The 25,765-nt window shown below is 39.9% G+C and overlaps 1 protein-coding gene across 1 annotated transcript in view; it reads left to right on the forward strand.

Annotated features, from left to right (window-relative positions):
* Positions 1-25,765, forward strand: part of DCTN3-p24 (Dynactin 3, p24 subunit) — a 134,681-nt gene that overhangs the window by 55,928 nt on the left and 52,988 nt on the right. The window contains exon 5 of the mRNA XM_090386475.1: positions 2,659-2,717. Within this exon, the coding sequence (XP_090242601.1) occupies positions 2,659-2,717 (59 nt within the window). The remainder of the gene's footprint in view (positions 1-2,658; positions 2,718-25,765) is intronic.

Here is a 25,765-nt window from a genome sequence, read left to right on the forward strand (position 1 = left end):
TTTGGCGTAGGGCAACTGTCCTCGCTTTCCCAAAGCCAGGAAAAGATCCCAAAATTCCTAGCAACTATCGTCCAATTGCTCTGACCAGTTGCTTATGTAAGATTTTGGAAAAAATGGTGAATGCCCGCCTTATATATTACCTTGAGGCAAACGACCTTTTGAACAAAATTCAGTGCGGCTTCCGAAGGAATTGCTCCACTTTGGACCATTTAATCCGACTGGAAACAGCGATTCGCGATGCGTTTTTAAAGCGTGAGTACTTGGTATTAGTCTTCTTTGACATGGAAAAAGCTTATGACACAACCTGGAAGTATGGTGTTTTAAAAGACCTCTATTCTTTGGGTCCGAGCGGCCACCTCCCTATTTTTATCAGAAATTTTTTATCTAAACGACGCTTCCAGGTTCGTGTTAAATCCAGTGTGTCTCGTCTTTTTTGTCAAGAGGAAGGAGTTCCCCAAGGCTCTGTCCTCAGTGTTACGCTGTTTGCAGTCAAAGTTAACTCCATTACAAAACAGCTTCCTCCTTCAGTAAATAGTGCCTTGTACATTGATGATTTTAGTATTTTCTGTCACTCCTGTAGCATGAGAGTTATTGAACGACAATTGCAACAAGCACTCAATTACCTTAGTTCCTGGGCTTTAACCAGTGGGTTTACGTTTTCTGCGCAAAAGACCGTTTGCATACACTTCTGCCGCAAACGGAATCTACATCCTGACCCGGAACTTAGACTTGGACAAAATCCAATTCCTGTGGTAGCAGAAACAAAATTTTTGGGACTTATCTTTGATAAAAAACTGACATTCCTACACCATATCCGTCAGCTTAGAGCAAAATGCATGAGGGGTTTGAACATGCTCAGTGCTATCTCCTCCAACTTTTGGGGAGCAGATAGAAGCACATTATTGCGTCTATACCCGAGCACTTGTTCGCTCTAAACTTGACTACGGCTCCCAAGCTTACTCTTCTGCTAGAATTTCTGTACTCTGATGGCTTGACCCAATCCACCATAAAGCCATTCGGATTGCCACAGGGGCTTTCCGTACTTCGCCTGTCCAAAGTCTATACGTTGAAGCCAATGAACCACCATTGATGCTTCGACGTCAGCAATTGTCATTACAATATGCTATAAAAATAAAATCCCTGCCTGACCACCCTACGTGGACATCTATTTTTATGCCACGGTGGGAAAATCTGTATAATACGCGTAAAACTGCCAGTCGGTCTTTTGGTATCAGGATCCAAGAGCTGGTTCATGATATTAGCTTCACGTTGGATAATATATCAACATCAGTCAAGCATGTTCTTCCCCCTTGGAATATACGATCTCCGTCTTGTGACTTCAGTCTTAGGAGTTGGCTGAAAGCTAACACATCGCCATGTATATATCGGCAACTCTTTGCAGCACACCTTGCCGAATACTCTGAATTCTTGACGGTTTATACAGATGGCTCGAAATCTGAAGAGTTTGTGGGATCTGCTTGTGTCTTTCCAAATAAAACAATCTGTAGTCGTATTCCAAGTGAGTGTAGCATATACACTGCAGAGCTACACGCAGTAGACTGGCCTTGGATCATATAAAAACCCACCACTACCAAAAGTGCATGCTATATATGGACTCTCTAAGTGTATTACAGGCCTTATCCAATGTGAGAAACACTCACCCAGTGTTATGTCGGGTGCAGCAAATATTACACTCCCTCTTAGAGTTAAATTTCGATATTCGCTTTTGTTGGATCCCTAGCCATGTTGGTATCAGAGGCAATGACTTAGCTGATGCAGTAGCAAAATCAGCAACGCCACAAAGTCGCACTTGTCAGTGCGACTTTGTGCATCCACTTGTCAGTCCCCTATACAGACTGCAAGCAACTGATCTACAAAAAATTATGCGCGCGTTGGCAAGAATCTTGGAATGGGTGCCCTACCAACAAGCTGAATGAAATTAAGCCTGAAATAATGCTTTGGCATTCTAGTCAGCGCAGGGTTCGACGGGAGGAAGTAATTCTTGCTAGGCTATGCATAGGACATTCTCACCTGACGCATTCGTATTTGCTGAGGGCTGATGATTGTCCTGTGTGTAGACATTGTAAAGCAATTTTAACTATCCGTCATATTTTAGTCGAATGTACATATTTTAGTAATGAACGCCGTTCGTGTTTTAACCATCTGTCTGAGCCCTATACACTCAGGCAGATTTTATCCGACGATGACAATGTGTCAGATGTATTTAGATTTTTACAACTGATTAATCTACATAGTTTTATTTAGATTGCCCTAATATTTAACATATTGTAAATGTTTTATGCCATATTTTTGTGCATAATATATTAACTAGATACGCTATTTTATATTTTTACATATTTATATTTTATTACCTTAGACTTGGCGCATGATAGCCTTAGATGCTGATGCGCCATTAAACTTCTAATAACCAACCAACCAGCCCTAAATGTATTAAAAATTGTCACTTTGCTAAACTTTCATGAGGACTAACCTGAGAAAATTTCTATCCCTAAAAATTTACATATTTAAAATATTTGCTACACTCACAATATGCAAGATCTTGCTTCCTTTTCATTGTGATTTTTTTTTTCCATGTATTAAAATTCCAAAAGAATATTTATGGTTTTATTTTATTTCATGTTTTTACATTAATTGCAGCTGCTCCAAGTCTGACATCTAAACTTTGTGATCTAAGTCAACTGCAAATAAAACAAGAAGTAAGTAGATTTAGATTTTGTGCAAATTGATTTAGTGAAATTCAATTGTGTTAAAAATGCTGTGCCTAGAAAATTTGTTATATAAAAATTTGAAAGTGGAACAGTGACAAGTGACTGTTAAAACATTTATTCTGTTTTTCTTTACTAATAAGCAGCAAATGGTTAGTACCTTCAAGTATAACATTATCTTGAAGACAAATGCACTTATGTCTCCAAGACTATTTAGAAAAAGAAACACTAATTACCACAAAAAAATGCAGCAAATTAATACAATTAAGGTTATGCTTGGCAAGTTGCAGTCCTGCTACCTGAGTACCAAGATGCCCTAATATTTAAAATAAGAAACAACAAAGCAACACATCTTTGGCAGTGCATTTGCACTGCTGCTGGCTCCTGTCAGTTCTTGGGCTCACTAAGTTGCAAATTGTTGACTTCAGAATGTTCTGTTCATAAGAAATAGCATGCACAAATTCCCCATGTGGTATCCAAGGCATTTTCTCCTATTATTGCCCTCCAAAAATCTGTTAGGGGTTCCTGTGTGCTGATCACTCTGCATAAGCAACTGAAATGAATTTCAAGTTAACCTTTATAGGCAAAAATATTTGCATATTTCATGGTCACACACAGTTTTCTGCAATTGGAGTGCTGTCCCATGATTTTTGATGGGGTAGTGAATAATTATGCTTTTTTATTCACATACCTATATAGATTTTTGTTAGATAATAGACTAATATGTGCATTAGCCAAAATACCAACTTATGACTTCTCACTTAAGAGTGCATCGAAGTCTAATACCCTGTCTCCATTTACCTTCAGCTCTATTCATAACACCAATACATAAAGATGGTTCTAAGAGTGAAGTTGGTAACTATAGACCGGTTAACCTGACTTCAGTGGTAGTGGAAAATCTTAGAGGCAATGATTAAGAGCGCAATTCAGGGACATTTAGATGGATATAGCATTCTGAAGGATACATAATGTGGTTTTGTTAAGAGAAAATCGTGTTTAACTAACTTAGTAGGCTATTTTGACACAGTTACTCATTAGCTCGATGTAGGGAGCAATTTTGACATAGTTTATTTGGATTTGAGCAAAGCATTTGACTCGGTCCCTCATCAGAAGTGGGGTTCCTGTGTGCTGATCACTCTGCATAAGCAAGTGAAATGAATTTCAAGTTAACCTTTATAGGCAAAAATATTTGCATATTTCATGCTCACACACAGTTTTCTGCAATTGGAGTGCTGTCCCATGATTTTTGATGGGGTAGTGAATAATTATGCTTTTTTATTCACATACCTATATAGATTTTTGTTAGATAATAGACTAATATGTGCATTAGCCAAAATACCAACTTATGACTTCTCACTTAAGAGTGCATCGAAGTCTAATACCCTGTCTCCATTTACCTTCAGCTCTATTCATAACACCAATACTTAAAGATGGTTCTAAGAGTGAAGTTGGTAACTATAGACCGGTTAACCTGACTTCAGTGGTAGTGGAAAATCTTAGAGGCAATGATTAAGAGCGCAATTCAGGGACATTTAGATGGATATAGCATTCTGAAGGATACATAATGTGGTTTTGTTAAGAGAAAATCGTGTTTAACTAACTTAGTAGGCTATTTTGACACAGTTACTCATTAGCTCGATGTAGGGAGCAATTTTGACATAGTTTATTTGAATTTGAGCAAAGCATTTGACTCGGTCCCTCATCAGAAGTTACCGTATAAGCTTGTGAACAGGTTGAGAATTCTGGAAAGATTCTAAGACGGATTATTGGGTGGTGGCAAGGCAGAGGTTGAGATTAATGGATATTCTTCAGAGTGGTGTAATGCCAGGAGTGGGGTCCCCCAAGAATTGCTTCTTGGACCACTGTTGTTTCTCATTTTAATAAATGACATCAACAAAGGGATAGAAGGGATGATGTCAGAATTTGCAGATGTAAAGATTGGTAGAGTCATTAATGATTATTGACAAGCAGTGCTCTTTCAAGATGACTTGAACAGACTTCAGAAATGGTGAGAGAGCTTAATGCAGCAAAATGCAAGGTCTTGGAAAATAGCAACCCCAAAATAAATTACACATTTGATGGGGTTGAATTAAAAACAGTGGAGGATAATAGGGATCTGGGAGTTACAATACAGGAATGTTATCCTGTAAAGATAGGAAGGTCAATCCCACTGTATAAGGCAATTGTAAGACCACATTTAGAATACACAATGAAAGAGTCCAAAACTCAGGCAACTTTCATGGTGAGATCGGCAAAAGGACAACTGTACAAGGAGAAACTGATTATGTGGGCTACAGAGCTTGGCAATCAGTACATGATTGCCAAGCTCTGTATATAAGGCTCTGAGAGTGGTTAGTAAAGTGAATGAAGGTGGAATTTTCACTGTTGTAAAGAATTCCAGATTAGGGGCCATAAATTCAAATTACAGGGGACAAGTTTTAGATTAGATTGTTGAAAGATTTCTTTCAGCCAGCAAGTCATTGATTACTAGAACAAGTTGCCGTCTTAAGTAGTTGAAGTTGACAGTTTGAATAAATTCAAAGGTCAACTGGATAGACCTATGTGAGGAATGAAGCATATATTTATTTATATTTTCTTTTTTTTTTTTTTTTTTTTTTTGTTAGCCAGTGCAACAAAAGCTGTAGTTTTATGGTTCTATTACTGTTACCTTGCTGAACATTCTGACTTCTCGCCGGTTTACACAGACTGCTTGAAGTCAGAATCGTGTGTGGGATCTGCTGCTGTATCTATACCAGTGGCACGCAAACTTATTTCGCTCGCAACCCCCTTTATTAAATATAAAATTGGCATGACCCCTCAATGTAAACCCTGAGGGAGGATGACCAGATTTTTAGAGAAGAAAAATGGCATTTTATAAATTATGTAGTAGAAAATTTTATTTGAGTACTGAGAAAGGAAAAAAAACAATTGCTTCCTTTTTAATTTGCACATGAAAATAATTGTTTAATATTTTAATTGAATCCAGCAAAAACAGATCAAATTCTTATTCTTCAATTAAGATTACAAAACAATTAATGAGAAGGATGAGCCTGGATAACCGATAATATTTGAACGCAATATTTGAAATTGCTGATCTCGTGTCATCTTCTGGATCAAGTCTGGAATGCTGTTTTGTTTTTATAGCTGTTAATTTTGAGAAAAAAAACCTCACATAAAAATGTAGACCCGGAAGGTAGCAATGTTTGTATTACCATTTTTGATAATTCTGAATACTCGTCTTGAAGAGATAGCCAAACTTTTTCACAAGTAGTCTTGAAACGAGCACATAATGATTCGTCAGATGACAGGTCAATCTTCCTTTTGCTCAATGGTAATTTTCAGACAGCAGTGTTTCCAAATACCGTTATTTCAGTATCCCTTCAATCTGAATTCAGTATCTTTTCAGCTGAAATATATACAATTAAACTGAGCTTACAAAATCTCTGTGCTGATCGATCTTTAAAATCAGTTATTTACATAGATTCACTTAGTTCAATCATGGCTTTATGTAATTTCCCAGATAAAGTTCACCCTGTTATAGACAAAATACGAAGCATGTTACTAAAAATTGAAGAACGCCATCAACAGGTCATCCTCTGTTGGATTCCAGCACATTCTGGCATTTTGGGCAACGAACTGGCTGATAAAGCTGCAAAAAATCCAACTAGCTTAGACTTAACTAATATCCCTGTTCCGCCATCAGACTTTGCATTAACTATTCAAGCTGCATGCTTGTCAGAATGGAAAACAATCTGGCACTCTCAAACAAATAATAAACTCTTTCAATTTAAACACAATCCAAAAATTTGGCGCTCCAGTATCCGTACATCAAGACGAGAAGTAGTCCTATCAAAGGCAAGAATAGGTCATACCCATCTAACCCATCTTTATTTACTTAGAGGAGACGATCCACCATAGTGTCCACGTTATATAAATCTGACTGTTAAACACATACTCATTGACTGCCCCTACTATAGACAAGACAGAACATCAACCCTGCTATCACTGGTAAATCTTAATAAACGAATAACTTTAGAGAATCTCATTGGTGACAAGGCAAATATTTTCGAATTTTTCAACTTTCTGAAGCAGATTGGATTTTTTAATCTTTTCTGATTTTATAAAAATTTGATTTCCCTATACAAGAAATAAATAGGTGCATTATAGCCAAAATAGCTTATGCGCCATTAAACTCCCATAACAACAATTTTCAGACATGAAGAAATTTCAAAAGCAAAGGGATCACGAATCCAATACTTTTTTTTTTTTTTTCTGGAGATACATTAAATCATTTAGAAAAATTCACAATTAGCATTATTATATAGGTGGCAATGATATCCTTAAATTGTATAAAGTCAATATTATTGCTATTACCAAAATCAGAAAAGCATGGGAACATTTAAATATTATTACGCTCAAATTCAGTTTTCTAAAGGTTAAGTTTATTTTTGAAAGCTTCTATTTTATCACTGATTATTAATATATTTGTTCCCTGTCCTTGAAGGCTTAAATTTAATTCATTAATGAAATATATCAACAAGGTAGCTAAGTTTTCCAAGCCATTTTTGACATGTAAACAATTGAGCAAGGTTCTGATCTGTATCTGATAAAAACAATAAAACTTCATGTTTGAAACCATGAAGGATCCCATTTCTTGAAAAAGTATAGTGAAAAGTCTGCTATTTAAGCTTCTGCTTTCAGTAAAGTTGACAACACTTACTGCATCTTTCAAAACTTTGTCCAAATCGATTTGCATTTCCTTCGCTGGCCCCGAGTGCCAAGCGAGTGACTATAGCGATTTCTAAGTGATATTAAAGCGATTTTCTCAAAGAGCAGCTGATAATTATAGTAGTATCCTTCGTTTCTCACAGTTATTTAATTTTGCTGTTCTAAATTAAAGAATTTAGCGTACCTAACAGAAAGGAAAGACACCTTTCTTCGTGTACATAGGATTATTTATTAACGCACTAACTACTAACCTTCCTTTATCGCTTGGCCACTGGTGGCACCGCTCCTGCCTCCACGTGGCGGGGCTGGAAATCTGGGAGAAGAAAGCCACCCTCCCAGGGCAAAAAGGAGCAAAGATGGACAAAATTAAACAGTCCACATATGGATCTTTTGATCCAGACCTAGATAGACATGATCGAGATCATGATGACACAACATGCCATGCTAAACGACAAAAAAAAGAAGGAACGGATAATACCTTACCTCTCTTTTTAATTCTACACTCCTCCACAGACCAACCATTGAGTAAGCTTTCCCCATTTTTGATACAAAAATGTCTTGAAAATGTGGCTGGCCCTCCAAAAATGGTTAGGCGACTGAGATCCGGAGACTTATTAATTGAAATGACCGAACGTAGACACGCTGAGAGACTGTTAAAAGTATCTACCTTTGGTGGAATTCCCACGAAGGTTACCCCACATGCCACCTTAAACTCCTCTAAAGGGGTAATATCAGAGTGGGATCTTTTAAACGTATCGGAGGATGAACTTGTCCACGAACTACAAGATCATTCCCGATCAAACAGGCAGGAAGAGGTCGTGCTGGCAAGAGCACGAATTGGCCATACACATCTTACACACCTATTTCTACTGCTAGGAGAAGATCCTCCACTTTGCCCGCATTGTAGTTCCATACTTACTGTAAAACATATTATCATTGAGTGTACACATTATCATTCAGCTAGAATCGCATGTTTCAAATCCTTAATTAGCTCACAAAAACCTCTGCAACTAAGCCATATACTTGGAAATGATGCCACTTTATCAGAACTGTTCGCCTTTCTAAAAATGATTAACGCATACAATCACTTCTAGAATAGTCTCCTTTCCTATATTGACAAACACTCCAAAGTAACGGTATAGGCGCAATATGGTCATAGCAGCCCTTGCGCCAATAAATCCCACTCCAACAACAACAACTACAAGATCAAAATGTGGCACACGCAAAAAGAATCGTCATCAAAAAAGATGGAGAGTCTGTCCCTACTCGGACAGTGATACTCACATTTAAAACACCGAACCTGCCTACCACTATAAAAGCTGGTTACCTTAGGTGTCAGGTAAGACCTTACATCCCGAACCCAGTCCGGTGCTTTAAGTGCCAAAAATTTGGCCATTCGCAAACTGTATGCAGGGGAGTTTCTGTCTGCCCAAATTGCGGGTCCTCAGATCACAATCAGAGTGAGTGTTCTGCTGCAAAAATGACGTGCGCGAACTGCAAAGGTGACCACCCGGCATATTCCAAAATTTGCGAAAAATGGAAAACTGAAAAAAAAATATTACAGTACAAGGTCGAAAACAAAGTCAGCTACCAAGAAGCAAGAAAACTAGTTTCACCTACTATAAACAAAAATAGTACCTATGCTAATGTAGTAAAAAAATTCCAAACAGTCTCTACTCAAACAGATGTCACAGTTCCCATTACCAAGTCAATTTCTGATTGGGCTAGAACTGTCCTCTCTGAGCAACAACCAAGTGTGCATAAACAACAACCCAAACTCAGACCAGGCAAATAACACTCCACTGACAACACCAGCTCCATCTCCTCCTCAGATATGTGCTAATACATCCGATATTACAAACCCAAAATCAAAGAAAAATACCCAGGACATAATCATGGATACAGATGGGACAACTATACATGAAGAACCAATTTTAGGAATCTACGCTGAAAAAGAAATGGATACTGGTCGACCAGTTTTCAAAAAAGACAAATCAAAATTGGAACGAAATAAGCCAGTCACCTTCAAAAAGCAGTCAGATACAGCTCCATCAACTAAACATAAATAATGGCCTGTGTTTTACAATGGAACTGCAGAGGCTTTCGTTGCAACACAGATGACATCCATGCTTTAATTAACCGGTATTCTCCAATTGCTCTTTGTCTTCAGGAAACTTACCTAACCTTACAAATTTCTCCTTCGATAAAGAATTATTGCCTTTATCGAAGAGATCATAATAGAACAAATGCTGCCCATGGTGGTGTAGCAATCCTAATAAATTCAAATATCCCAACTAAACATATTCCACTTCAAACTGAAATAGAAGCTGTCGCTGTTCATATAACTCACTATATTTCAATGACAATTGTCTCAATTTACCTACCACCAAACCATACTTACTCCTTAAAAGACCTTGAAGATCTCTTCATACAGATACCTCCACCCCTCTGTATATTAGGAGATTTTAACGGGCACCACCCCTTATGGGGCGATCCTAAACTAGATAGACAGGGTCGACTAATTGAAAGCTTTCTAGAGTCGCAAAATCTTACCATACTCAATACTGGTGCACACACTCACATACAACTCCCAACTGGACACACCTCAGCAATAGATCTCTCAATTTGTTCTCCAGTCCTGGTCCCAAGCATAGCGTGGCATGTTTCAAATGATCCTATGGGCAGTGATCACTTTCCAATCATATGCAATTTTTTAATATCAAAGACTCCTTCAAACAAACCCCGCAGGAAGTGGAAATTTGTTCGGGCAGACTGGGCAAAATTTCGGACATCAATCTCTCTTGATGAGGAAAAAATCCAGCTCCAGAATATTGATAATGTGACAGACTACATCACGTCACATCTTGTAAAAGTGGCCAAGGAGACAATACCATTATCAAATCCCCCTGGTCGCAAGCATTATAATTACTGGTGGAATGAGGAATGTACAAAAGCAAAGAAAGCAAAAATTAAAGCCTGGAATTTATTTCGGCGATGTCCAACCACAACCAATCTCATTAACTATAAGAAACTAAGAGCAAAAGCACGATTTGTACAAAGGCAAGCCAAGGAAGAATCCTGGACCCGTTTTGCATCGACCTTTAACAGAAACACTGATCAGAAAACTATATGGAAAAAAATTAGACAGTTATCTGGTAAGTTTCCTACTATACCTTCTCCAATTCTCTCCTGGAAAGGACAAGATCTATCCAGTCCCTTAGATATTGCTAATGCTTTGGGCAGTACGTTTGCTGAAATCTCAGCAGCATCAGCCTTTTCTACATCATTCAAACAAATTAAAAACACCAAAGAAAAGCATTCTATAAACTTTCACACTGCCCGCCTTCTTTCATATAACAAACCTCTGCAATACTCTGAACTTTTGCATGCTATTAGAACAGCCCACAATGGTGCTGCAAGGCCAGATGGGATTTATTATGTGATGCTACAACATCTTGATGACAAAGCTTTGCGCTTGCTGCTGGTTTTTTACAATCGTATATTTTCAGAAAATGTTTTTCCAGCTTCCTGGCATCACTCTACTGTTTTGGCACTTCTAAAGCCTGGGAAAGATCCAACCAACCCCCATAGCTATAGACCGATATCTCTCTCAAGCTGCCTCAGCAAAATCCTAGAAAAGATTGTCCACAGAAGACTCGTCTGGATCATTGAGTCAGAACATCTAATGAGCCATAGTCAATATGGCTTTAGTAAAAATAGGTCGTGCTTAGATCTTATGGTCAAGGCTGAATTCGCCATTCGAAATGCCTTCATTAAATGTGAACATCTTGTAATGGTTTCAATAGACATAGAGAAGGCTTTTGACACCACCTGGCGGCATGGCATACTTGGTGATCTATACGCCCTTGGTCTGCGGGGCAACCTTCCTATATTTATTCCAAACTTCCTAAGTACTAGATCGTTTCAAGTTCAGTACCAACATGCTCTCTCTACAACATTCATGCAGGAAGAAGGTGTTTCCCCAAGGATCAGTACTGAGTGCCACTCTGTTTGCTATTAGAATAGATTCTATTACAAGACAGCTTCCAAATTCAATCGAGACTTATCTTTATGCAGATGACCTCTCCATCTCCTGCCATTCCCAAAATATGAGGTCTATTGAACACCAGCTTCAGATATCACTAAATAAAATACAACAGTGGGCTAGCATCAATGGCTATCGGCTCTCGCAGCAGAAAACAGTTGCAATTCATTTTTGTAGGCAGCACAAACTTCATCCAGATCCCGAACTTCAAATTTCTAATGTCTCCATCCCGGTCACTAATAATATCAGATTTCTAGGATTAATCCTTGACAACAAGTTAAATTTTATAGACCATATTAAAAATGTACGTACTTGCTCTCTAAAAAAGTTAAACATTCTCAAAGCTTTATCCGCCCAAACATGGGGTGCAGATCGTACTTCTCTGCTTCGGCTATACAGGTCATTAATCAGATCCCGCCTTGATTATGGAGCTCCCATCTATGATTCTGCCAGAATGAGCGCATTACGCTGGCTTGATCCCATTCAACACAGTGCTTTGAGGATTGCACTTGGTGCTTTTAGAACGTCGCCCAAACATAGTCTCTATATTGATGCTCATGAGCCTCCATTATCGTTACGTAGAAAAACACTGTTACTAAAGTATGCTGTTAAGATACAAAGCTGTGCCTCGCATCCGATTCAGTCATACTTGTTCAATCCACCACTAGAAAACCTCTTCAGAAATAAACCTAGCATAGTAAAGCCAGCTGGTCTTCGTCTCCTTGAACTGATGGAAGTTTGGAATCTTTCCGTTCATTCCGTACAACAGGTAGCAACCTACTGTCAACCACCATGGGCTTCTCTTCCTCTGGTGACTTGTGACACTTATCTCTGCCAATGGGGAAAAGACATTTTACAAGCATCTAATATCATACAACTTCTTGTAGTTCACACTCAAAGATATAGTGATTTTTCCCCAATTTATACAGATGGCTCTAAATCAAATTCAAACGTTGGAGCAGCTGCAGTGTTTCTGAATACCGTTATTTCAGTATCCCTTCCATCTGAATTCAGTATCTTTTCAGCTGAAATATATGCAATTAAACTAGCCTTACAAAATCTCTGTGCTGATCGATCTTTAAAATCGGTTATTTACACCGATTCGCTTAGTTCAATCATGGCTTTATGTAATTTCTCAGATAAAGTTCACCCTGTTATAGAAGAAATACGAAACATATTACTAAAAATTGAAGAACGCCATCAACAGGTCATCTTCTGTTGGATTCCAGCACATTCTGGTATTTTGTGCAATGAACTGGCTGATAAAGCCGCAAAAAATCCAACTAGCTTAGACTTAACTGATATCCCTGTTCCGCCATCAGACTTTGCAGTAGCTATTCAAGCTGCATGCTTGTCAGAATGGACAACAATCTGGCACTCTCAAACAAATAATAAATTCTTTCAATTCAAACACGATCCAAAAAATTGGTGCTCCGGTATCCGTACATCAAGACGAGAAGAAGTAGTCCTATCAAGGGCAAGAATAGGTCATACCCATCTAACCCATCTTTATTTACTTAAAGGAGACGATCCACCACAGTGTCCACATTGCTATATAAATCTGACTGTTAAACACATACTCATTGATTGCCCCTACTATAGACAAGACAGAGCATCAACCGTGCTATCACTGGTAAATCTTAATAAACCAATAACTTTAGAGAATCTCATTGGTGACAAGGCAAATATTTTCGAATTTTTCAACTTTCTGAAGCAGATTGGACTTTTTAATCTTTTCTGATTTCATAAAAATTGTTTGATTTCCCTATATAAAAAATGAATAGGGGCATTATAGCCATAGTAGCTTATGCGCCATTAAACGCCCATAACAACAACAACAACATTTCCTTCGCTACTAATGCTTCCCTGTGAATACCCCTCGACATGGGCACCTGTACGTGGTGAGGGAACTTCCAGTGATGCTGCTGGTTTTCCAGATTAGCATCGCTGGGATCAATCGGCTGGTGGTTCTTACTGCTAGGGTCAACTGCATTCCAATAAATCTCCCTCCCTTTGGTCCTGGGACGGGATCAAGGCTTATTGGAAACGTGGGTATGGTGCCTCTAAGCTAACTTGGCGTCCCATTCGTGTACACAGTACCTGCTAGTTCACGAGTGGGCGTCCCCTCGTAGGGCTCCATGGTGAGTGAGGTACTTAGGGAATCCGAAATTTTTATTTTACTCCTGAGTATTATAAATTTAAATTCTTCTGGGGCCCCAACAGAGGCCCCTACCTAATCGATCGTCAGATTGAAAGTGACAGCAATTCTGCTAAAAGAGCCGGAACTGAGGAGAAAACACCATCTGTGACACCTCTTTTCCTCATTCTCCATTCCACCGGAGAGCAGTCAGTTGGGAAAATGTCACCTTTCTTTATCCTGAAAGGATTAGAAGAGATGGCAGGTTTACCAAAATCCGTAAAACAGCTGCGTTCTGAAGATATTTTAATTGAAGCATAAAAGAGCCAGAACTGAGGAGAAAGCACCATCTGTGACACCTCTTTTCCTCATTCTCCATTCCACTGGAGAGCAGTCAGTTGGGAAAATGTCACCTTGCTTTATCCAGAAAGGATTAGAAGGGATGGCAGGTTCACCAAAATCCGTAAAACGGCTGCGTTCTGGAGATATTTTAATTGAAGCTTCAAACACAAATCAAGCTGAAAAAGGCCCCGAGTGCCAAGCGATCTTTCTAGTACGATTTTCTAGCGATTTTCCTAGGGCGAGTACTAGTGCTTAAATAATCCCTCCACCGCTTGCAACGTTACTGCTTCCCTCGCTGAGCAACATCACTGCTTCACCGCTAGCAACGTTACTGTAACCCCGCTTGCAACGTCACTGCTATCACTAGCAACGTACTGCTCTCTTCTTCTGATGATCGCTTGGTCACTGGTTGGCACTGCTCCTGCCTCCACGTGGTGGGGTCGGTAACCTGGGAGAAGGAATTCCCTCTTCCAGGGCTGAAAGGAGCAACGATGGATTGTGATGCATATCCACCGCTAGAGCCCACGAGCTCCAGACCTGTCAACTCTGATTCAGAGCATGACTTGAATCGTCCGAAGAGACAGCGGACTGAAAAACAGAGTGAAGATATGCCAGCATTTCTAATAATGCACTCATTATCCACACAACCTGTAGGCAAGTTATCGCCATTTCTAATACAGAAATGTTTAGAATCGGTTGTTGGATCTCCTAAAATGGTGAAACGTCTTCAATCTGGAGACCTAATTGAAGCTTCCAAGCCAAGCCATTCATAAAAATTGTTAAAATTGACAACTTTTAACAGCATTCCAGTGTCAGTTACGCCACATAACACCCTGAACACCTCTAAAGGCGTCATCAGCGAATGGGACTTACTAAATGTCTCTAACAAGAAATAATACAAGAGCTTAGTGAACAAAAATTGACTCATGCACGGAGAATCATGACTAAAAAAGATGGCAACCTACTACCAACCAGGTCCATCATTTTAACTTTCAGTACTCCGACTCTTCCATCTTCTGTTAAAGCAGGTTACCTAAATTGTAAGATACGTCCTTACATCCCAAACCCCATTCGCTGTTTTAAATGTCAGAAGTACGGTCATTCTCAAACAGCATGCCGAGGCGATGCTGTGTGTCCTCTTTGTGGTTCCAAGGAGCATTCTCAAGAAGACTGTACAGCTTCCACTCCTATTTGTCCAAACTGTAAGGAAAACCACCCTGCATTTTCAAAAGCATGTGACCTTTGGAAAACAGGAAAAAAAATCCAGAAATATAAAGTTGAACATAAAGTCACTTACCCTGAAGCAAGAAAGCAAGTGCTACTAACCATTTCTAGCCGATCATACGCATCTGTTACTAGAACCAGCCGCTCAGCTGCAACTCAAACAGATGTGTCCATAGAACCGAGAATTTCCTTTGCCACCTGGGCCAAAACTGTTTTTTCATGCAATAAGAAACCTACAGTCGATGAAACCAGCAATACGCCGATCAGCATCCCAACTGATGCTATCTCAACTTTTCCCGAAACAACAAAATCAACTACCGTTGAAAATCAGAAAAAGGTGAAGCCACGAAATATCAACATGGAAACTGATGTTCAATCAGAGGATGACAACACAGTACTAGAGTTACATGCTAGTGATATCATGGATACAAGACGCCCAATCTTTCCCAGAAATGAGAAACCAAAACCAAGCAGACAGAAACCTTCTCAGAAAAAACAGTCAGATCAATCTTCCTCAAACAAATCCAACCAATGAATAAATTCCTACAATGGAACTGTAGAGGATTACGCAGTAATATAGACGACCTCAGTGATTTACTCACTCAAACTAATGCAGTAGGTGCGTGCTTACAGGAAACATTTTTATCACCACACGCTTCCGTCAAAATCAAAAATTATACTATGTTTAGGCGAGACAGGGTTTCTAACTCCCCTGCTCGTGGTGGGGTAGCTATACTTGTGAAATCTACAATTCCCTCAAGACATCTCCAACTAAATACCTCCTTAGAAGTTGTAGCAGTCCGGATAGCAATGGGAATATCGTTATCACTTGCATCCATCTATATATCACCGAATTATCCTTGCTCCCAGACTGAACTGGACAGTCTTATTACGCAACTTCTGTTTACTTGGTGATTTCAATGGTCACCATCCATTGTGGGGATCCTCCACCATGGATGGTAGAGGCAAACTAATCGAAACATTCCTGGATAACCATAACCTGACTCTTTTAAACTCTGGTTCTCCAACTCATGTTCAACTACCTGCTGGTACTACATCCGCCACAGACCTATCCATCTGTTCAGCCTCTCTTTTTCCAAGCATAGAATGGTTAGTGCTAAATGATCCATTCCACAGTGACCATTTCCCTATCATCAGTTCAATACAAACACAGGTCATGTCATACCCTAAAGGCCGTACTTCTTGGAACTTCCAAAAAGCAGACTGGAAAACCTATTCCAGTTGTGTTATACTTGAAAAGCAATATGAACAGCAACAGAATCTTGATAACGTAACTGACCACATTACCAGCCAAGTATTATCTGCAGCAGAAATTTCCATTCCAAAATCTAACCTGCACAAGAGTGTACACCAAAATCAGTGGTGGAATGAAGAATGCTCCAAAGCAAAGCGTGATAAAAACCGAGCTTGGAACCACTTTCGTAAATTCCCAACTACCGCCAACCTAATTGTTTACAAAAAACTCAGAGCTAAAGCGAGACAAATTAGAAAAAAAGCAAAACATGAATCCTGGACTAACTTCGCCTCATCCATTAACAAAAATACTGACACTCGAATTATTTGGAAAAAAATACGAGCACTCAATGGGAAATTTCTACCGTTGCAATCACCAATAATACAATGGAATGGGCAGGAATTATCTTCCCCTAATGATATTGCAAATGCGCTATCAGAGTCTTTTTATGACATTTCCGCCTCATCCTCTTATGTGACATCCTTTCAACGCATTAAAACTAATGAAGAACGTCAAAAATTAAATTTTCAAACTAGACTGTCACTCTCTTATAACCAGCCTTTTACTTTAGTCGAGCTGAAGGAATGCTTAAGCAAATCGTCAAAAAAGGCGCGCGGGTGCATAAGTACACGTGCCTTGAGTGACCGGGGTTCAAGCCCGTGACTGCTGAATACGGTACTGTTTCTTGTATTCTGTGTATCTTGTAAACTCCTCTGACCGTTTGGTCGTCCCGGAGTATAAACAGAAAATTTATTATTATTTATTATTAAATAGTGCAGCAGGACCAGACAGTATTCACTACAGTATGTTGCAGCATCTATGTGAATCTGACCTTGGCATATTATTACTATTCTATAACCGTATCTTTTCAGAAAATACTTATCCTCTGTCCTGGCGGCATTCCTATATTTGTGCTATTCCAAAACCAGGCCAAGATCCCACTCTGGTCCAGAACTACAGACCGATATCATTAACAAGCTGTTTAGGCAAAATGTTTGAAAGGATGGTACATAAGAGGCTCACCTGGTTTCTAGATTCCCAGAATCTTCTCTCTGATCACCAATATGGCTTCCGTAAAAACAGATCCACCCTAGATTTACTTGTAAAATTTGAATGCAACATACGAAATGCCTTCGTCATGAAACAGCACCTAGTGATGGTCAACCTAGATATTCACAAAGCATTCGACACTACCTGGTGTCATGGCATTATTAAAGATATACATCAGTTGGGGCTGAGAGGCTATCTTCCTCAAATCATTCAGAACTTTTTAAAATTACGCACCTTTCAAGTCCTATATAAAAACGTGCTGTCAGCAACTCACATTCAAGAAGAGGGTGTCCCGCAGGGTTCAATACTGAGTGCTACCCTATTTGCGATTCGAGTGAACAAAATATTGGAAGATCTTCCAAAAACCATTCAAATTTATATGTATGCAGATGACCTCACTATATCCTGCCAATCACAAAGTATGAATACTATCTAAAGACAGTTGCAAAATGCTCTATACAAAATAGAAACCTGGACCTTATGCAATGGATATCGTCTTGCTGAACAGAAATCCACCACTACTCACTTCTGCAAACTACGATCACTTCATCCCGATCCTGAGCTAAAGATCAATAACATGCCAATACCTCTTACTCACACTGTCCATTTTCTTGGCCTGGTGCTAGATAGGAAACTAAACTTTCAAGCACATGTGACCTACCTTCGGACCATCTGCTTGAAGAAATCGAACATCCTCCGGTGTGTGTCATCTATGTAGTGGGGCGCTGATCGGCATACCCTGATCCATCTCTATCGAGCTCTCATCAGGTCCCGTTTAGACTATGGCTCCCCAGTGTATGACTCTGCTAGGAAAACTATTTTAGAGCGATTGAACACGATCCAGCACAGTGCTCTGAGAGTTTCTCTAGGGGCTTTCAGAACCTCCCAGTTCAGAGCCTTTACATTGAAGCCCACGAACCTCCCTTACATCTTCGGAGGAAAACATTGCTTTTGATGTATGCCGCAAAAATCCGCAGTCTTCCCTCTCACCCGAATTGGAGATGTCTGTATAATACCGAATGGGAGTCATTCTTCAACAGCCAACCAAATGAAAACAGACCTGCTGCACTTAGACTTAAAGAACTAACTCAAACGTGGAATATTGAAATCGGCAATATATATGAGGACAACACCGCCTGATCCACCGTGGACAAATATCCGTGCAATTTATGGTGATTATTTCCAACAGTGGGGAAAGAAAACCTTGTCTCCCTTCAATATTGCACAATTACATGAAACTCATTCTGCTTCTAATTCACAGGCCTGTAAGATCTATACTGATGGATCAAAAACTGAGACCCAAGTAGGCGCTGTGGCAATCTTCCCTTCATTCACTACTTCTATCTCATTACCTGTAGAATGCAGTATCTTCACTGCAGAGCTTTATGCTATTAACTTGGCCCTAGATCACATTACTCAACTTCTGATTTCTTCTGCCTTAATATACACTGACTCCCTCAGTGCTGTCTCTGCCATAAATAGCAATACCACCTCCTCTCACCCTGTTATCAAACAAATCCATTCCAAATTACTTGTGTGCAATGAGTCAAACCAAACTGTGACATTCTGCTGGATACCAGGGCATTCTGGTATAGCAGGTAATGAAAGAGCAGATCTTGCAGCCAAACAGCCAGATACCAATATTTTACAGAATTGTCAAGTTCCGTATTCCGATTTCAAACATATCATTCGTAAAGCATGTTACAATAGATGGTCACTGATCTGGAGAGGTTATCCAGGAAACAAACTATACAAAATAAAACCAGAACCAAAGCTGTGGCTTTCCAGTTTCCGGAAAAATAGACGCGAAGAAACAATTTTAGGAAGGCTAAGGATTGGGCATACACACCTCACTCATCTGTATCTATTAAATAATGACAGTGCTCCCCAATGCACATCATGCCAAGTTCAACTGGGCCGACCGGGCTAGCCGAGTGGGTAAAGTACCTGCCCGGCAACCCAAAGGTCGCGGGTTCGATTCCCGCCTCGGGCTTGGATCAAAGTACTGCAAAAACCTTGGGAGGTGCAATATGGCCACAGAAGCCGATGCGCCAACAACTACCAAATCAAAAAAAAAAAAAAAGTTCAACTGACCATTCGCCATTTGCTAGTGGACTGTCCCCACTTTCAAACCATCCACTTAGGCAGCTTTAAGTCAATTTCTAATACACAGTCATCAGTAAATTTAATGCAGATCCTGGGAGATGATCCTAATAAAAAGGAACTATTTACTTTCTTAAATCAGATAGGAATATACCATAAAATATAGGTATTGTTTCATATTCACCATTAGAAAGACACAATATGGCCCCAGCAGCCTATGTGTCGTTAAACTCAACAACAACAACAAGCCGAAAAAATTTTGAAAGCCATATCTATAGGGGGAATACCCATCATCGTAACCCCTCACAAAACTTTGAACTCTTCACGAGGTGTCATATCAGAGTGGGATCTTCTTAGCGTTTCTGAAGAAAAGATCTGCTCTGAATTAAAAGAACAAGGAGTAACAGCAGTCAAGCGAATGTCCATGCGTAAGGATGGGAATCTCGTCCCTACCCGAGTTCTCATCCTAACATTTAACACCCCACAGCCTCCAAGTTCCATCAAGGCAGGGTATTTAAACTGCCCAGTGAGGATTTACATTCCAAACCCACTGAGGTGTTTTAAATGCCGAAAATACGGCCACTCACAAACATCTTCTCGTGGTAACCCTGCCTGTGCTCGATGTGGTGCTAAAGATCATGAGAGCAAGGAATGTCTAGCTCCTAAGCCTAATTGTACTAACTGCCAAGGAGAGCACCCTGCATACTCTCCAGCATGCCAGCGGTGGAAGGACGAAAAGGAGATTCAAAAATTAAAAACGGAGCTGAACATATCCTACCCAGAGGCTAGAAAATGCATACAACCAATAAATAGCAGGAAGCCTTCGTATGCTCAGAAGGTTTCTGCGAAGTGCACTATCGGTACACAAACAGAGATGACTGTACCACCAAGAGAGTCATTCACTCCAATTGCACGCTATTTATTTAGTTCACAAAAGCCCACCAAAAAAACAATCAGCTGCCACTCCTATATCCGTACCTCCTAGTGCTCCATCACCACCAAAACCAAGTGGTAAAAAAGAGCAACCAATAATAACAGGCCCCGAGTGCCAAGCGAGTGACTAAAGCGATTCTTCAGTGATTTGAAAGCGATTTTCTTAAAAGAGCGATTGATTGTAGTTGAACGTTATTTTCTAATTTCCAAAGTTATATAATTTTGCTCTTCTAAAGTAAAGAAGTCAGCTTACGCAACAGAAAGGAAAGCCATCTTTCTTCTTGTATATAAGACTAATCTACTAACGCACTAACACTAACAACCTTATCGCTTGGTCACTGGTGGCACCGCACCTGCCTCCATGTGGCAGGGCTGGAAGCCTGGAGAAGAAATCCACTCTCCCGGGACTAAAAGGAGCAACTATGGACAACACAAAACAGTCCTACTATGGATCTCTTGATCCAGATTCAAGTAGACATGACGACCATGATAATTTGAATAAATCCCATGCTAAGAGACAAAAAAAAGAAGGGACAGATTTTTCTGCTCCTCTCTTCTTAATATTGCATTCCTCCACAGACCAACCATTGAGTAAGCTCTCCCCATTTTTGATTCAGAGATGTCTCGAAAATGTGGCTGGGCCTCCAAAAACGGTTCGGCGACTAAGACCTGAAGACCTGTTAGTGGAGATGAGTGAACACAGACATGCTGAAAGACTCTTGAAAATATCTACCTTTGGTGGAATTTCCACAAAGGTTACCCCACATGCTACCTTGAACTCCTCTAAAGGGGTAATATCTGAATGGGATCTTCTAAATGTATCATAGGATGAACTTGTCTCTGAATTAAGCAACCAAAATGTAGTCCAGGCAAAAAGAATTGTCATCAAAAAAGATGGAGAGCCTGTCCCTACACAAACAGTCATATTGACATTTAAGTCACCAAATCTCCCCGCAACTATAAAAGCTGGATATCTCAGATGCCATGTTCGACCGTACATTCCCAACCCAGTTCGGTGCTTTAAGTGCCAAAAATTCGGTCATTCGCAAACTGTGTGCAGAGGTATAGTCACTTGTGCTTCTTGTGGTTCAAAAGAACACACACATATGGACTGTAATAATGAAACCCAAAACTGTCCTAACTGCCAGGGAAATCATTCTGCCTTTTCTAAGGACTGTATCCAATGGAAAAGAGAGAAGAACATTCAGAAATATAAAATAGAGAACAAAGTGTCGTATCAAGAGGCAAAGAAACACTTTGCAATCCCTACTAAATTATCTACATACGCATCAGTTACTCAACAGCTACGCACAATATCAACTCAGACTGACTGCTCTGTCCCTCCAAATATCTCTATATCTGGTTGGGCAAAATCATTACTTACTTCATTTAAAGAACAATCTCCCTCCAAATATGCAACCCAAGAAGTAAATACACCGGTAACAATACTTCCAGATAAGAATCCCAATCAGCAACAGAAAGTACAAACTAAGAGCTCTGAAAGAACTGATACACACACATTCAGATCTGATACCATGGACACTGATGAAAAAGCAGATGAAGATGACACATTTCTTGAAATTCATCCAGAAGGTGACATTGACACAAGCAGACCAGTCTTCTCAAAGAAGGATAAAGGGAAAATAGACAGGCGTAAGCAAACTACCTCACGGAAGTTAGCAGACACTAGCTAAAACCAAACAATGGATACAGTTATTCAATGGAATTGTCATGGGCTCCGTGCTAACTTTGACGACTTTTATGATCTCCTATCTGAATACAAGCCTGTTGCAGTATGCATTCAAGAAACAAATCTCACAAATGCAATATCTATGAAAATTAAGCATTACGATATGTATAGAAAAGATAGAAACTCATCTAATTTAGCTCATGGAGGAGTAGCACTCATAGTGAACTCTTTGGTGCCCCATAGACCTATCTCCCTACAAACATCTTTAGAGGCAATTGCTGTCCGTGTCACCTTCGGAATCACAATAACATTAGTTTCATTGTATCTATCACCAAATCATACATACACCTTTGCTGATTTAGATAATTTAGTAATCCAAATACCTGCTCCCTTTTGTATTATGGGTGACTGGAATGGCAATCACCCTCTATGGGGTTCTCAACATCTTGACTCCAGAGGACAGATAATTGAAAAAATTTTAGATAAAAATAACCTGACATTTTTAAACACTGGTGCTCACACATACGTGCATTTACCATCTGGCACAAGCTCTGCTATTGATCTTTCAATATGCTCTCCAGTGATATTTCCTCTCATAGACTGGACTGTTACTAATAACGCTCGCGGTAGCGATCACTTTCCTATCATCTGTACTTTCTGTATAAGTTCTACTCCTCAGAGTAACATTAGGACAACCTGGAAATTTGCTAAGGCTAACTGGATTAAATACCAAGAAATAGCTCACTTAGATACTGTCTTCATAGCAACCCACACAATTGACTCTGCAGTAAGCTACATTACAGATAAAATAATGAAAGCATCCGAGACTGCTATACCAAAATCATCATCCAAAATCCGGTTTCATCCAAAAATGTGGTGGAACGAAGCATGCAACAGTGCTAAAAAAGAAAGGAAAAAATATTGGAATATTTTTCGAAAACATCCAACCACAGCTAACCTCCTACAGTTTAAGAGAGTCGGAGCTAAAGCTCATCATATAAGACGGGAGAGTAAAAAAGAAGCATGGGCACATTATGCCTCCACCATAAACAGATCCACAGATACTTCTACAATTTGGAAAAAAATCAAAAGACTTAATGGTAAATACTTGCAGACAACTTCTCCTATTCTACTTGTAAAAGGGAAAGAAATCTCTGAACCTACAGAAATTGCCAATGCCTTAGGTACTACGTTTGAAACGCTTTCAGCTGTTGCCGCATATGAAGCGTTAGTTGAACTTCGTTAGCAGTTAAATTGTACGTTTAAATAAATACATATAACGACTTAGATTACAAACGTAATATAATTAATTATATTTAACATAATTAATAACATAACATACTTAATTATAATTAATTAATAAATTAATAGAATCATGACTCAGACCAGAGCAGCAAAGCAAAAGGCTCAAGCTAATGGAAGCGCTGTGGCTCAGAGCAGAACTGAGGGGGGCAGTTGTCCTCTGACTCACAGCCTTATAAAATGCACTGTTTGCTTGATGTTTGCAGAGCAATCGGGTACGGGACATGATACTGCCAAGGGGGATGTCTTTGTGTGTGCGCGATGCAAGGAGTGTATCGATATCAGGCAACAACTCGGCGTTCTTGTGGGCCTATATGAGAGCTTGAAGGACATTGATTTTTTGATTTGGTAGTTGTTGGCGCATCGGCTTCTGTGGCCATATTGCACCTCCCAAGGTTTTTGCAGTACTTTGATCCAAGCCCGAGGCGGGAATCGAACCCGCGACCTTTGGGTTGCCGGGCAGGTACTTTACCCACTCGGCTAGCCCGGTCGGCTCTTGAAGGACAGGGTGGATGCCCTCGAAGAAACTAAATTGAGGGGCCCATCAAGCTCTCAGCTGCCCACATCAACGCCAGAGCTTGCACTTGGACATCGCGTGACACAGAGACAACCCCCAAGGCAGAATGCACTGGTCCCGAAGGAACTAGTAGTTGTTGGTGACTCTATTGTCAGGGAAACGGGGAACATGCTTTGTAAAAAAGATAGGTGGAACAGGACCAGGGTATGTCTGCCAGGGGCAAAGGTTGATGACGTTGTAGAGCGAATATCATCTTTTAAGGGCACAAAAGGTGATATAGTTGTACACGTTGGCACTAATAATATTAAGAGTAGGAGACCGGCAGAATTACTTAACAAGTACAGGTCACTGTTGAACAAAAGCCGAGAATTAGGGTTGAATTTGAAAGTGGCTGCAATTCTGCCCAGACACGATAGGAGGGAGTATATGATGAGAGCCTTGTCGATCAATTCGGCCCTGGAAAGATTGTGCAAGGCTCAAGGGGTAGAATTTTTTTTTTCAGCCTGGACTGTACTTGTTAACAGGAGAGATTGCTTCTACAGGGATGGGATACACTTAAATAGAAAGGGTGCAAGAATATTTGCTGATGCTATCGAGGCAGTGTTAGGTGGGTCAGAAAACTGCTAGCTTGGGGGGAGACAAAGACCAATAGATTGACAGTAGCCACTGGCAGAGGTGAAAGAGATTCTTGCACTGCTTCTATTAGAATGAGCAGAAGCCTGAAAAACAAGATGCATGGTATTTCAGAGACTGCTGGGAGCCATTGCGGTACAAGTAAACACATGGGTTGTGTTAGGGTAGCTAAGAATAGAAACAGGTGCAGGTATACTTGCGTGTACACCAATGCTAGGAGTTTAGTAAATAAATTTGATGAATTTGAGGTATTGCTCAAAACATCGAAGGCAGATATTGTTGGGATATCAGAGACGTGGTGTCACACAGATATAAGGGATGCAGAACTGCAATTTGGGTAGTACAACGTCTACAGAAAGGATAGACAGGATAGGAAGGGGGGAGGGGTTATGCTATTAGTTAAGAAACACATAAAAACCAAGGAAGTGAAGCCAGTCGACATCGCTGGACAGTGCAGTGTTGAGTCAGTTTGGTGTGACATAAGCATTGGAAGATCAAAATTTAGAGTAGGAGTGTGCTATAGGCCTAATGACTCTGATGAGTATAATAAGGAACTGTACAGGGAAATAGAGTGGGCCAGTAAATCAGAGAGTCTTATAATGGGAGATTTTAATTTCCCAGATATTGAGTGCCAAGCGAATGTGATCGAGCGTTTTCTCTGTGCTTAAAAAGTGATTATATAAAAGCGATTTAAAGTTATATTAAGTTACTGTCCTTAAGAAATTTATTTTTTATATCAGCTACTGTCACAAAAAGTACTTGTACAGAGCAAGAAAGAAAAGCTACCTTTCTTTATTTTTCATACTTCTTTTACTAACACTTAATACTCTACGCTTGGTCACACCGGGCACTGCTCCTGCCTCCCCGTGGCGGGGCCGGAAGTCTTGGCAGAAAAGCTCATCTGCCAAGGACTAAAAGGAGCAAACATGGATCAACATGCCTTTCCGCCTCTCGAGCCGACAAGCTCTCGGCCAGAGTTTCAAAATGAGCATAACACATCGCAACCCAAGAGGATGAAAACCACTTCCTCAGCGACAAATTGCCCTGCATTTCTAATAATGCACTCTCTTACAGATCAGC

The sequence above is a fragment of the Mastigoproctus giganteus genome, chromosome 12, assembly GCF_048544385.1.
Source record: "Mastigoproctus giganteus isolate SK-2022 chromosome 12, ASM4854438v1, whole genome shotgun sequence".
Classification (NCBI taxonomy): domain Eukaryota; kingdom Metazoa; phylum Arthropoda; class Arachnida; order Uropygi; family Thelyphonidae; genus Mastigoproctus; species Mastigoproctus giganteus.